The following is a 14,211-nucleotide window of genomic DNA, read 5'->3' as shown; positions in this document are numbered from 1 at the left end:
CTGCTGCGGGGCAGGTCTACCACCAGATGGCCCTGTGGCCTCGGGCAAGTGGCTTCCCCCTCTGAGCCTCCTGATTTCTCATCTCTGACAGTGATGAGCCCTACTTGCAGGGTGGCTGTGAAGGATTCAGAGTGTTAGGGGTAAGAGGCCCCAATTAACCGGTGCCCCAGCTGTCCCGTTTTACAGGTGGGGGAATGAGGCTCAGCAGAGAGAAATAAGAGAGTGTGTAGGAAGGCAGGGTCCTGGTCGGATCCCATCCCGCTCCGGCTCCCTGCCACTTGGGGCAGGCGGGGCCAGGGGAGGCCCCAGGGATCGGGGTCAGGTGGGCGTGACCCTGCCTCAGCCTCTCTGTCCCCACAGAGCTGCCGAAACCACCCCAGGGCGAGGTCCTCCCCACGGGCCCTGAGGAGCTTCCCGAGGCAGTAAGACCATCGGCCCCCTGCGCGGAGCTGGAGGCCCAGACCTCAGAATGTGTTGTGTGCCTGGAACGGGAGGTAAGTCTGGGGCAACAGGCCCAGTGCCTGCCGTCTGGAGCCTCCCGGGCAAAAAACAGGAAATTAAAATGACCCATGATCCCGTTACCCAAACATGAGTAATGCTATGTTTTCTGGGCCTTTTTTTTCGAGTTTTTTCTCCCACTTAGGAAGTTTCCCTTCGTATGTGTATTAAGTCATTAAATATCAACAACACAATTTTCTCTGAAGAGACTTTTTAAAACCTGTTTTAAAAACTGTAACAAAATTGACGCCTATTATAAAAATACAGCAATGTAGCACGTAAAATACTCCCCCTCCCCCCAGAGTGTGATCCTGCTTAGAAAGGTTGCCACGTTAGCAGTTTGATTACCCTATGGTTTGTTTGTTTTGCGGTACGCGGGCCTCTCACTGTCGTGGCCTCTCCCGTTGCGGAGCACAGGCTCCGGACGCGCAGGCCCAGCGGCCATGGCTCACGGGCCCAGCCGCTCCGCGGCATGTGGGGTCCTCCCGGACCGGGGCACGAACCCGTGTCCCCTGCATCGGTAGGCGGACTCTCAACCACTGCGCCACCAGGGAAGCCCTACCCTGTGGTTTTTGCTGGGCTCAGGGAATGCGGTGATACAGGGGGCCTTGGTGGTTATACCTTTAACCAAACCCCTGCTCTGGGCCCTGGAGGTGGCTTCCTAGCTCTTGTTATTACAAACAGTGCTATACTGAACAGCCTTGGACAGAATTTGGAGCACATCCTTGGTTATTTACTCAGGATAACTTACTAAAAAGAGGAAACGCTAAAGCAAAGGATAGACACACTTCCATGGCTTTTAATCCATAATGCTGGGGTGCTTTTGAGACCGAGGGGCCAGGCAAAGTGCACAGAAAATCCAAAAATTGGGAACAACGTGCACATCCAGCAGCTGGGCTGGTGAGATAGGGCGGGGCTGTGAAACGTGCGGCTGTTACAGAGGGGCAGACAGTGACCATACGGGCGGTGGAGCGTGACGACCGTGCTGTCAGATCTTTGGGGGCCGGGGGCCTCACTTGCCCCATCCCCGGGGAATCAGGCCGGGCTGGTTCCCAGACACCCCCGCACTCTCTCCTCTCTCCTCTCTCCTCAGGCCCAGATGATCTTCCTCAACTGCGGCCACGTCTGCTGCTGCCAGCAGTGCTGCCAGCCCCTGCGCACTTGCCCGCTGTGCCGCCAGGACATCGCCCAGCGCCTCCGCATCTACCACAGCCGCTGAGCGCCGGCCGCCGGCCCGGGCCTGACGCCTCCAGCCCCACCTCTGCTACCTGCGAGCCCAGGGCTCCAGCTCCCGCTCTGTTCTCCATGGACTAGTACGGGCCCCTCTGTCCTGGCCCAGGCGGAGACAGGAGTGTTCCTGACCGAGGACAGAGCCAGCGTGAATACCGTGGAGGAGAGAGGACCCCTCGCCGCACGGGGACAGGGTCTGGGGTGTGGGGTACTAGCATGCCTCCATCTGAGCACAGGCCTGAGTGTCTCAGCTGCCTCTGGCAGTCACGCCCCCCCCACCCAGGAGCCTCCTCAGGGGAGCCCGGGCAGTGCTGTCCCACTGGGCAGGGTGGTGGGAGTGCAGGAGGGCCCTGGCCGAGGGGAGAGGTGGGGAGGCCGCCGTGTCCTCGGACTGACTGGCCAGAACGTGTTCAGGGCGGGCCTGGTGCCACAGCGACGTCGGCCCCTCCTCGCCTCCCTCTGCTCCCCGCATGCTGGGCCCCTCCTCTCTCCAGCTCTGCACCTCCTCACCCCACGCAGCTCCAGGGCAGGTACTGAGCTTTGCAGACCCAAAGCAGTAACGTCAATAAACCCATCTCCAGCCTCCTCCTCCAGAGTCATCACTGGGTCCTGATGGAACCCTGGGAGGGGGAGGGGGTCGCAGCTGAGTCAGAAGGGAAGGGGGGAGGTGCGGTGTTCCCAAAGGTGAAGTTATCCAAACCTCCCTTGTTGCAGGTGGAGAGACCAGGGCTCTAAGAGAAGGGCTCGGAAAGTCTGCGGAGCTTGTGGTGCCGTGTGGGCTGTGCTACGTGCTCTGTTATCGTTACCCCAGACCAGGGGGCTGGATGTCCCGGGCCCTGCAACAGGAACGTGGTGGCGCTGGCTCTGGAGCCTAGAAGCATCTTGACCCCTGAACCCGTGCAGCCACGCGGTTGTTCACCGCACAGTTGCAGAAGGAGCCGTGCTCCTGGTACTCGCTGTAGAGCTGTACCTTTGTCGTGCGCCTTCTGGAAGATAGTTCTGAGCTAGGGGCAGCTCTTTCTTTGGGCTACAGGCAGGCCTGCTCGGGGCGCCTGGGCTCTGCCTCCAGCTAACTCTGACTCTGGCCAACCTTCCACATCCTAGTTCCCCACCTGGTCAGCAAGGGACACGATGGAGCCCTGACGTAGGCTGGCGGCCACCAGGGAGCCCTGACTGCTCATCGCAGGCACAGCGTAAGAGCCGGCGGGATGCAGGGGACAGGCCCTCACTCTCCCTGCCTTGTTGTGACAGTCCTGCGGGCTGAAACAGGATGGATGAAGGGCCCATGTGGTGTGAGTCCTGCTTTCCAGGTACCCGGGGGACCTCTGATGGTTTCCCTCCCACACACCCTGCTGGGCTCTGCTAAGAGGGGAGACTGAGGCCTGAGGTGGGCAGGGCCACCTTGCAGAGCACAGTGTTTGGCGGGTCTCCTTGAACCCTCAATAGGCCCCCCCTTTTATAGACAAGGAGCCTGAGATTGAGTTCAGTGCCTTGCCAAGGTCAACAGCAAGACTGCAGCTGAGCCCCTGCTTCCTCACCTCAGCCCTTAACAAGCCTTCAGCCACTGGCCACCGTCCCCCAAGGTGCTGGGGGCCCCATAGCCTCAGCCCAGGTTCCCCGCCCTCCTGGACCTCAGTTTACACATCGGTGAAATGTGACAATGGTGCCCGCCGCCTGGAGCTGCCGTGAGGCTCCTAGTCTTGCAAGTAACGTGCACGGCCCACAGTAAGTACTAGCTGTGTGAGCAGGAGTCTTACACACTGGCATCACTGTTTGGATCTAGTGTGAGCCTCGGGCCCACCCGCCATGGGCACCCAGGGCCACGTGGCCATGAAGTAGCTGCCCTCCTGCCCTCAGCATTGCCCGAGACGCCCAGAGGGGCACCCTGCATGGATCTGGCTGAGGAAACCGTCTGAGCTGCCAGCAGGCTGGTCACCTACCTGCTGTGTCCCTTCTCTCCAAGCCTCAGTTTACTCCTCTGTAAAATGGGATAATAGAACTCTGGCCATGCACCTGTAAGCACTCGGTCAAGCGGCCATCCCAGAAAGTCGTACACAGGTGCTCCTAGTCCGTCTCCAGCAAAGGTCTCACCCTGCTGGGACCACACGTGGGCCACTGGCTTTAAATAAAGCATTTATTGATTAGTAGAAGCTTAAACAGTTTGCATAATATTTTCAATACAAGATTTGAGAATGATTTGGAAAACCACAAAAGAAGGCACCAAAGGAGAGCATCTTCAGACGGAACGTGTTGGTAAAAGAGGTTAGTGAGGCGTTGAGTTTAGGGCTTGGAGGACTGGGGGGGGGGGGGGGGGCGGGGGTCCCTGAGCACCAGCCAGTGCTTCACGTCCTGTGGGTCCCAGGGCCCGGTCCAGGAAGGAGATGAGGGGATGGAGGATGCAGGGCTGGGATGGCGTTGAGGACCCTGAAGGACTCGGTTTCTGCCCTGCCCACCCTCCCCTCCCCTCAAAGCAGCAGGGGAGGGGGTCTGGGAAGGCCAGGAGGCCCCAGCCCCTGGGGATGGTCTCGGCTTGACCCTCACCCCAGGAAGGGGGATGGCTGGGCCCCCACGTGACTCATGAGGACATTTGAAGAGTCCTGGAGTTTTCAGGATGGGGTGACCGGAAACTCAGAGCACAAGGGGCCGAGCCCCAGCCTGACCCAAGAGCTCAGTGGTGCCCTGGGGTGCCTCGGCCCATCCCCCTGGCCCTCACGAGCCCCGCAGCTCCCTGGGAGGACAACGCGTACCTTGGAAGTGGCCTGCAGAGTCCACACCCACCCGGCCCTGCCACTGAGCAACATGCCACCGCCCCCCACCCCCCGAGCCCAGCACAGGGACAGAGGAACGCCGGAGACCGGACCCCAGCAAGTGGAGGGGGAGGCAACGGCCCAGCTTCCAGCAGCCCTCCATCTGCCACCGCGCCCACCCTCCCAGCAGTACCTCTGCAGAGGTCACGCCCTCCTTCCCTCAGACACACCCTCTCCCTCCTCTCCCCAGACCAGCCCGTTCCAGGCCTTTCTTGTTCTCTCCTCAGGCCCACGGCCCCATCCCCCTCCGCGAGGCAGCTCTCCCCCAGCCTGAAGGCCCCTCCTTGCACATCCCCTCACCCGGGGCAGGACAGCAAGGCCAGTATCCTCTGGGGCCCAGCCGGGAGGAGGGAGGAGCGGGGCCGAGACGGGCCTCAGCGCTCCGTCTTCCTGGTTCCAGCGAGCCCCTTGGTGAGAGCAGAGGCTCCATGGGCTCTGTGTCACAGCAGATGCTACTCTTACCGCCCTCTTCCCAAGGATGGCGAGACCCACGAGGGAAACGGGCCACAGAGGCAGGGCAGGGACGCAGGACTCAGGGACCCAGGGCCACCGCGTGCTCCCAGCCCCCTCCGCTGTGCTCTGCCCCCCGCAGGAGGAGGAAAGCTGAGATCACCCCACATAAGAGAAAACAGACCGACCAAGTGTGACCAAACCCAATAAAGTGACTCAGGTGGGCCCGTCTCCGCCCCAGAGGTGCCACACCAGCCTGGCCCCATCCCCACCTGGAAGGCAGAGATCCAGTGCTCCCCGCCCAGAGCCGAGCCTTCCAGTGCCTCAGGGAGTGGCCCGTGTGCCATGTCCAACAGAAGCTCGGGGGCGACTGGCCTAGAACTCAGTCTGCACCCCCGCACCGTCCTCGGTGGTGGTATGGATTGGGGGGCGGCCGCCAGGGCCGGACACCTGCTCCCCGGTCTCCTGGTCACTGGGCTTGGGAGGCTCGAGGTCCGAGGCCTTTCCAGGCGGGAGCTGCCGGAGAGGTGAGGCAGGCGGTGAGGCGGCCTCAGGGGCTGCCCCGGGCTGGGGGCTCTCCTGGGCGGGGGCCCCATTGAGCAGGGGGCCGGCCAGCGGGGGGCTCTCAGCCTGCAGATCCCGGGCCAGCAGACCACGGAGCTCGGTGATGCTGTCTGCGGACGCAGGTGGTAGGGGCTCAGGGACAGCCTCGAAGGGCAGCCCCACCTCCTCGTCCTGGACCACGGACACCACCTGCTTGGCACGCCGGCGCTTTTCCGAGAGGGTGGCTGCTTCCGGGATGCCAGGGCTGCCAGGGTCCCCACCACTGTCACTGCTGCCACTGTACTCCTCGCCCCAGTCGATGGGCAAGCCCTCGGCAAGCAGGTGCAGGTTGGGGTCGCTGTTGTGCATGACCACGCTGTCCCGGTACAGGTTGTGCTTCCTCTGCACGGCGGCCTCCTTCACAGCTACAGGACAGGAGGGCGGTGTCGGGACATTTACCAGGGGGCTGACGGCCGCCAGCACGCCCTACACTGCCCAGCTGTGACCTGCATCAGTCCCCCAGAGGCCCCCCTCGGCCTAAGTGGGTGCTGTGACTGGGACGAGGCTTATTTCAGGCCTCAATGCTGGGAAGCAGGGGCTGTGACCCTACACCCTGTCACTCACCTGATGCTCCCCAAAATGGCAAGGACCCACAAACAAACTAAGGCACAGGGATGCGCTGCTACCCTCCTGGGGCCACACCGCTAGTAGTGGGCCCACCCCAGCCCACGGCATAAGCTCTCTTTTCTCTGTAGCTTAGCTGACCCCACCAGGAAGACCTCTGGGCGGCCACCTCCACCACCCTCCAGGCAGTGAGGGTCCAAAGAGCGGCACCCGCCACCCACCCCCCCCCAGCTCTGTCGTCAGCCCCCGGGGGCCGGGAGGCACGCACCCTGCAGGATGTCCTTCATGACCGTCTGCAACACCACCTCCTCATACGTGTTCTCCACCAGGATGAACCTGGCAAAGTCCTCGAATATCAGCTCCTGGAACCGGGACAGCTCCTGCCGGGTGGGGGTGGGGCAGAGAGAGGGGAGGCCAGGGCAGTTGGTCAGGCCCAGGGCTGGAGCTAGCGGGGGAGGGGAGGAGAAAGGAGAGGGGAGGGGAGGGGAGTGGGGAGAGGAGTGAGGAGAGGAGGAGTGAGGAGAGGAGTGAGAAGAGGGGAGAGGAGTGGGGAGAGGAGAGAAGAGGAAGGAGGGGGAGAGGAGTGAAGAGAGGGGAGGAGGAGAGAGAAGTGAGGAGAGGAGGAGAGAAGAGTGAGTGGAGTGGGGAGAGGAGTGAGGAGAGGAGTGGGGAGAGATGGGAAAAGAGGAAGGAGAGGGGGGAGGGGGGAGAGGGGAGAGTGAGGAGAGGGGGGAGAGGGGAGAGTGAGGAGAGGGGAGAGTAGGGAGGGGGGAGAGTGGGGGGAGGGGGGGAGGGGAGAGTGGGGGGGAGGGGGGAGAGTGAGGAGGGGGGAGAGGGGGGAGAGTGAGGAGGGGGGAGAGTGAGGAGGGGGGAGAGGGGGGAGAGTGAGGAGGGGGGAGAGTGAGGAGGGGGAGAGGGGGGAGAGTGAGGAGGGGGAGAGGGGGGAGAGTGAGGGGGGAGAGGGGGGAGAGGGGGGAGAGGGGGGAGAGGGGGGAGAGTGAGGAGGGGGGAGAGGGGGGAGAGTGAGGGGGGGAGGGGGGAGAGTGAGGAGGGGGGGAGGGGGGAGAGTGAGGAGGGGGGAGAGGGGGAGAGTGAGGAGGGGGGAGAGTGAGGAGGGGGGGAGGGGGGAGAGTGAGGAGGGGGGGAGGGGGGAGAGTGAGGAGGGGGGAGAGGGGGGAGAGTGAGGAGGGGGAGAGTGAGGAGGGGGAGAGGGGGGAGAGTGAGGAGGGGGAGAGGGGGGAGAGTGAGGAGGGGGGAGAGGGGGGAGAGTGAGGGGGGGAGAGGGGGGAGAGTGAGGGGGGAGTGAGGAGGGGGGAGAGGGGGGAGAGTGGGGGGGGAGTGAGGGGGGGGAGAGGGGGAGAGTGAGGGGGGGAGAGGGGGGAGAGTGGGGGGGAGAGTGGGGGGGGAGAGTGAGGAGGGGGGAGAGCGAGGAGAGGGGAGAGTGAGGAGAGGGGAGAGAGGGGAGAGCGGGGAGAGTGAGGGGATGGGGAGAGCGGGGAGAGTGAGGGGATGGGGAGAGCGGGGAGAGTGAGGGGATGGGGAGAGCGGGGAGAGTGAGGGGATGGGGAGAGCGGGGAGAGGGGATGAGGAGGGAGAGTGAGGAGAGGGGATGAGGAGAGTGAGGAGGGGGGGGAGGGGGGAGAGGGGGGAGGGGGGGAGAGTGAGGAGGGGGGAGAGGGGGAGAGTGAGGAGGGGGGAGGGGGGGAGAGGGGGGAGAGTGGGGAGAGGAGACAGTGAGGAGAGGGGAGAGTGGGGAGAGTGAGGAGAGGGGAGAGTGGGGAGAGTGAGGTGAGGGGAGAGTGGGGAGGGGGGAGAGAGGGGAGAGTGGGGAGGGGGGAGAGAGGGGGGAGGGGGGAGAGAGAGGAGGGGGGAGGGGGGAGAGGAGAGGGGAGATTGGGGAGAGTGGGGAGAGTGAGGAGGGGGGAGTGAGAAGAGTGAGGAGAGGGGATGAGGAGAGTGGGGAGAGGAGGGGGGAGAGGAGGGGGGAGAGTGAGAAGAGTGAGGAGAGGGGAGAGTGAGGAGGGGGAGAGTGAGGGGAGAGGAGAGGGGAGAGTGGGGAGAGCGAGGAGAGGGGAGAGTGGGGAGAGGAGAGGGGAGATTGGGGAGAGTGAGGAGGAGGAGAGTGGAGAGTGAGGAGAGGGGAGAGTGGGGAGAGGAGAGGGGAGATTGGGGAGAGGAGAGGGGAGATTGGGGAGAGTGAGGAGGGGAGAGAGTGAGAAGAGTGGGGAGAGTGAGGAGGGGGGAGAGGAGAGGGAGAGAGCGGGGGAGAGTGAGGAGAGGGGAGAGTGAGGAGAGGGATGAGGAGAGTGGGGGAGCGAGGAGAGGGGAGAGGAGTGGGGAGAGGGGAGAGTGGGGAGAGCGGGGAGAGTGAGGAGAGGGGATGAGGAGAGTGGGGAGAGCAAGGAGAGGGGAGAGTGGGGGGAGTGAGGAGAGGGGGGAGTGAGGAGAGGGGAGAGTGAGGAGAGGGGAGAGTGAGGAGAGGGGAGAGGAGGAGAGGGGGGAGAATGAGGAGAGGGGAGAGTGAGGAGAGGGGAGAGGAGGAGAGAGTGAGGAGAGGAGAGGGGAGTGTGGAGAGTGGAGAAAGGGGGGGAGGGGACAGGAGCATGGAGAGGAGGAGGGAGGGGAGGGGCGAGGAGGGAGGGGAGAGGAGTGACGGGAGGGGAGGAGAGAGGGGATGGGGAGAGCGGGGAGAGTGAGGGGATGGGGAGAGCGGGGAGAGTGAGGGGATGGGGAGAGCGGGGAGAGGGGATGAGGAGGGAGAGTGAGGAGAGGGGATGAGGAGAGTGAGGAGGGGGGAGAGGGGGGAGGGGGGGAGAGTGAGGAGGGGGGAGAGGGGGAGAGTGAGGAGGGGGGAGGGGGGGAGAGGGGGGAGAGTGGGGAGAGGAGACAGTGAGGAGAGGGGAGAGTGGGGAGAGTGAGGAGAGGGGAGAGTGGGGAGAGTGAGGAGAGGGGAGAGTGGGGAGGGGGGAGAGAGGGGAGAGTGGGGAGAGGGGGGAGGGGGAGAGAGGGGGGAGGGGGGAGAGAGAGGAGGGGGAGGGGGGAGAGGAGAGGGGAGATTGGGGAGAGTGGGGAGAGTGAGGAGGGGGGAGAGTGAGAAGAGTGAGGAGAGGGGATGAGGAGAGTGGGGAGAGGAGGGGGGAGAGGAGGGGGGAGAGTGAGAAGAGTGAGGAGAGGGGAGAGTGAGGAGGGGGAGAGTGAGGGGAGAGGAGAGGGGAGAGTGGGGAGAGCGAGGAGAGGGGAGAGTGGGGAGAGGAGAGGGGAGATTGGGGAGAGTGAGGAGGAGGAGAGTGGAGGGAGAGGAGAGGGAGATTGGGGAGAGGAGAGGGGAGATTGGGGAGAGTGAGGAGGGGGAGAGTGAGAAGAGTGGGGAGAGTGAGGAGGGGGGAGAGGAGAGGGGAGAGCGGGGAGAGTGAGGAGAGGGGAGAGTGAGGAGAGGGGATGAGGAGAGTGGGGAGAGCGAGGAGAGGGGAGAATGGGGAGAGGGGAGAGTGGGGAGAGCGGGGAGAGTGAGGAGAGGGGATGAGGAGAGTGGGGAGAGCAAGGAGAGGGGGAGAGTGGGGGGAGTGAGGAGAGGGGAGAGTGAGGAGAGGGGAGAGGAGGAGAGGGGGGAGAATGAGGAGAGGGGAGAGTGAGGAGAGGGGAGAGGAGGAGAGAGTGAGGAGAGGAGAGGGGAGTGTGGAGAGTGGAGAAAGGGGGGGAGGGGACAGGAGCATGGAGAGGAGGAGGGAGGGGAGGGGCGAGGAGGGAGGGGAGAGGAGTGACGGGAGGGGAGGAGAGAGGGGAGGGGAGGGAGAGTAGTGAGGGGAGAGGGAGGGGAGGGGAGAGGGAGGGGAGAGGGAGGGGTGAGCAGGGGAGAGGAGTGACGGGAGGGGAGGGGGAGAGGGGAGAAAAGAGGAGAGAGGGGAGGGGAGAGGAGTGAGGCGAGGAGGGGTGAGGGGAGAGGAGAGGAGTGAGGGGAGAGGAGAGAGGGGAGGGGAGAGGAGTGAGGCGAGGAGGGGTGAGGGGAGAGGAGAGGAGTGAGGGCAGGGGAGAGGAGTGAGGGCAGGGGAGAGGAGTGAGGAGAGGGGTGAGGAGGGGAGTGGGGAACGCAGTGGGGGGGAGGGGGAGCGCAGTGGGGGGAGAGGGCGCACTCACCGACTTGCAGGTGGGCGCCAGCTTCTTGAGCAGGAACGGGATGGTGATCTGCAGCAGAGCCTCCCGGAAAAAGCGCTTCCGCACGGTGCTGCTGTCATAGTCGTATTTCTGCCAGGAAGAGCGGCCAGGGCACGGGAGGCTCTGGGTCAGGGAGCTCCACAGGTCCCTGGTCTGCCCCGAGCCCCAGCGCCCCCCTGGGTGGAGGGGTGGGGCCTGGCCGGGCGGCTCACCTTCAGCACCCGCTCCAGGATGCGCTGGATGGACTTGCACAGCTCCTCCTTGGTGGGCCCCTTCCCCAGCTCCTGGTGCAGGAGGGTCTCGAAGGTGTACACGGCGTTGTCCATTTGCTGCCGGCAGGGCACACCACGGGGCACGTGAAAGGGGTGCCCGCCGGGAGGAGGGGGCGCCTGTGTGCTCAGCTGCCCGTTCACGCACTCCTGTACTGTCTAGTGTGCTGGCTCAGGGCCGGGCACCGGGGCCACTCCCTGCCTCAGGGAAACAGAGGCCCTGGGCCCTGTGGGAAGGGGCTTAGGGAGCAAGAAGGGCCTCCCGGAGGAAGGGGTCTCTGAGACCCAAAAGATGAGTCTGAATTAGCCGGGGGGGGGCGAGGGACAGGGTCCAAACAGACCAGAGAGCAGAGCAGCGGAGAGCACGCGGGGGCCGAGTGTGGCTGCAGTGAGGCCCGTGGGGACGACGAGGAGGGGGCTGGGGAGGAAGGCCACAGAGGCAGCCTCTTCCCCAGGAGATGGGGACCTGGGGACGGTGGGGGCAGCTGGGGTAGCACCCTGGGCTCACCTCACGCATGAGGATCTGGGCTCGCTGCTTGAACACAGACGTGCTGGACACGTCAAAACGCTGCTGCAGCCCATCGAGCCGCAGCGGCTCCATCTTCTCATAGCAGCTCTGCATCTTGAGCGGGTGGTACGCCAGCTGGGACAGCTTCTCCATGTACTGCAGGGAGGCAGAGACACGCGGGACCTGAGCTGGGGCCGCCAGAGGAGCCAGGCAGCCCCCCAGCCCCTGGGCCCGGCACCCGGGAAGGCCATCGGGGGTGGCGGTCACAAGGGCAAGCGCTGGAGGACCCGGGACAGGAAGCATGAGGATCTGAAGGCAGGAGGAGTGGGGTCCGGCAGCACAGCATGTGGGGAGAGGCCAGCCTGGGCGCTGGGTGACCTTGGGCAAATCGCTCACCTTCTCTTAGCCTCCAAGTCACGAGCTGGTTTTTCATGATCTCTAAGGTCTTCTATGGCTCTCAAATTCTATGATTATTATTGTCAATGGACTCCTCAGTTTGGGGTGTAGAAGACGCTAAGATTACAGGACCAATTCTGTCTATACCTGACAATTATGTGGGGTTCCAGGCAGCCGACTACCCCAATATGGGGTCTGTGGAAGACCGTTCACCCCGAGAACCAGAGCACTCAGAAGTGAGAGAGGCTGGCTGCATTTGTGGGGTGCACGCAGACCCTCCGTTCACAGGTTATGCCCCGGAGGGGAGCGGCCAGCCCTGATCACAGTGAGGGCCTGACGGCGGCCAGACCAAACCCAAACCCAAACCCGGGGCCATGCCTGGCTCACCTCGCCCAGCTTGTCGATGCCGCCCTCATTGATGACGTTCAGGTTCATGTCGGTGACCTCCTTGAAGAAGACGTCCCGCACTTCGGTGAAGCCCTGGCTGGTGGGCACCATCAGGGCCTCCAGGATGGACGGGATATAGGGCTGGACATGATTCCGGACACACACCTCCGCCTTGGGGAGGATGGAGGCTGCGCAGAGGGAGCTGGTTAGCGGATGGCATCCCCGGTAGCAACTCCCACCATCCCAGACCCCCAGGCTAGAGGCAGGCTGTCGTATTATTCTTGGAAGAAAACCACTGGTGACAACATTAGCAAACTGAAGGATTCTTGAGGAACGGCTGATAATGCAGCACAAATAACAGGGAGTTCTGAGACTGGACCCTGACGTTCCTGACACTGTGACGGCAAGAAACTAAGAAAACGGCTAGTGGGAAGGTCTCTAGGTTGGCAGTTTTTCTGTTTAGCTAGAGGAAGAGAACTCACCTTTGGGGGTCTTGCTCCTTCGTTTAAAAAAAAAATGGAAAACACTTCAGTGGCTTCAATGAGCCTCTGGGTTTTGCAAACCCCGATTCTGCCCTGGAATGGTGTGGCCTGACTCAGCCCACCTATGGAAAAGGCTGCTTCCCTGTGGGCAGGGACCGTCTCCAGGACATTCTGACCAAGGCATTTTTTAGCCAGGGGGTGTTCTGACGGCCCTCCTTCTCCCCTGCCCAGCTAACATTATTTGTTCCACACAATAAATGTCAACTCTCGGTGTCCTCCCCAGCTCACAGTGAGTACAGCGGTTAGAGAATAACCTCGGGCAACTGACAACAGTCACAGCTGTGGCCAGCGTGTGACGGATGACAAGTGAGTGAAGAGATCCCATCAGGCTCGGAACAGAAAGGAGCACCAGCTGACCAGGGAAAGGCGGCTGCATGTGAATCACCGAAGTCAAGCTGATGTCGCTAAAATGACACATGGTAGATCTGATGACAAAGATGAAGAGAAGGCTTGACCCTCCTCGGCGCCATTTAGGTCACCAAGATCTGAGTCTATAGAAATAACAGCTGACAAACAACTCACAGGGGCTGGAAGAACAATGCCTCAGATTTGATTCTGGTGTTTTAAAAGTAATCAATGAATCAAGTCCTTCCTGTGAAATGCAAACGGATCCCTGAACAGGCAGGAGGGACCCCCTGACCCCGGAGGGCGGGTGGTCCCAGCACGTCCACCAGGTGATGACAGCCATAGCAGGTGGCCCTCCTACCTCGGATCTTGCTGGCCAGATGCTCCTTGGAGGTGATGATCTGGTCCATGTCGGTGCGGATGACCGCCTCCATGGCCGGCCGGGCCAGCTGCAGCTTGGACAGCACGGCCTCCAAGCGTGCCTTGGCCTGTTCATACACCATGCGGTACACGGTGTCTGAGATCTGTGGGCAGGGCGGAGGTGTCAGCGCCAGGCCGAGGGTGCCAGGCGGCTGCAGGCCCCCCACCCCTGCTCCCAAGCCCAGGCCTGCCCACCTGGATCCACTGCCGCTGTCGCTCCTGCGGTTTCCCCTTCAGCCGGGGGGCGAGCTCTGCCTTCAGCTCAGGGCCCAGCTCCTCCATCACCAGGTTGCTCAGGATCTAGGACCGGGAGGCACAGGCCGGGGCAGGGCTCGGAGCATGCCCAGCCCCTCCATATTCCGGCAAGCCCGGCCACTCAAACCCCCCCTCAAAGAGCTGCTCTGGGCTGCCCTGGTGGCGCAGTGCTTGAGAGTCCGCCTGCCGATGCAGGGGACACAGGTTCGTGCCCCGGTCCGGGAAGATCCCACAGGCCGCGGAGCGGCTGGGCCCGTGAGCCATGGCCGCTGAGCCTGTGCTCCGCCACGGGAGAGGCCACAACAGTGAGAGGCCCGCGTACCGCAAAAAAAAAAAAAAAAAGCTGCTCTTTGCTCCACGTTTCCATTGCCCTCCCTCCTAAGCATCATTCCCACAGGTCCCAGCTCACCTGCTTGGGTGTCCTGTAGGGGCCCCACCTCAGGACCACTGCACATGCTGCCACCCTGTCTGGAATACCACACCCTTCCCCCCTTGCCTGCACACGCAAGTGTGTGCGTTTACTTGTCACACGTCTGTTTCTCCTTCTAGGCAGCTCCCTGAGGGCCAGGACTGCGTCCCTCTTACAGTGCACCCCAGCACCTAGTCCAGGGTCGGTGCTCAGTTAATGACTGAACAAAATAACAAGCAGCCCCCGCTGCGGGATCACCTCAGCCTCCACCCGTCCGAACCTGCAGCCAGGCTCCGGAGCCCTTGCCTGTGGCCCCAGAGCCCTTGCCTGTGGCCCCGCGCTGACTTGCGCAGCCTCCCCGCCAGCCTCCATGGCC

General features: G+C 63.1%; 2 protein-coding genes across 4 annotated transcripts in view; one reads left to right on the top strand and one right to left on the bottom strand.

Moving 5' to 3' along the window:
- The window catches only part of LRSAM1 (leucine rich repeat and sterile alpha motif containing 1), a 41,581-nt gene extending 39,563 nt beyond the window's left edge, over nt 1-2,018 (top strand). For all 3 annotated transcript variants that reach the window (XM_082842074.1, XM_082842073.1, XM_082842075.1), the window contains 2 exons: nt 361-494; nt 1,592-2,018. In XM_082842074.1, coding sequence (XP_082698200.1) covers nt 361-494; nt 1,592-1,717 — 260 coding nt within the window. In that variant the 3' untranslated portion in view covers nt 1,718-2,018. The remainder of the gene's footprint in view (nt 1-360; nt 495-1,591) is intronic.
- Nucleotides 2,019-4,690: 2,672 nt separating this feature from the next.
- The window catches only part of NIBAN2 (niban apoptosis regulator 2), a 53,773-nt gene continuing 44,252 nt past the window's right edge, over nt 4,691-14,211 (bottom strand). Inside the window, exons 7-14 of the mRNA XM_082843369.1 lie at nt 13,367-13,471; nt 13,113-13,275; nt 11,865-12,052; nt 11,082-11,237; nt 10,517-10,633; nt 10,287-10,394; nt 6,421-6,532; nt 4,691-5,953 (exon numbers count right to left, since the gene is read on the bottom strand). Coding sequence (XP_082699495.1) covers nt 5,361-5,953; nt 6,421-6,532; nt 10,287-10,394; nt 10,517-10,633; nt 11,082-11,237; nt 11,865-12,052; nt 13,113-13,275; nt 13,367-13,471 — 1,542 coding nt within the window. The 3' untranslated portion in view covers nt 4,691-5,360. The remainder of the gene's footprint in view (nt 5,954-6,420; nt 6,533-10,286; nt 10,395-10,516; nt 10,634-11,081; nt 11,238-11,864; nt 12,053-13,112; nt 13,276-13,366; nt 13,472-14,211) is intronic.

Source organism: Leucopleurus acutus (genome assembly GCF_964270905.1).
Source record: "Leucopleurus acutus genome assembly, chromosome: 7".
NCBI lineage: Eukaryota > Metazoa > Chordata > Mammalia > Artiodactyla > Delphinidae > Leucopleurus > Leucopleurus acutus.
This window is presented reverse-complemented; position numbering and strand designations above follow the sequence as displayed.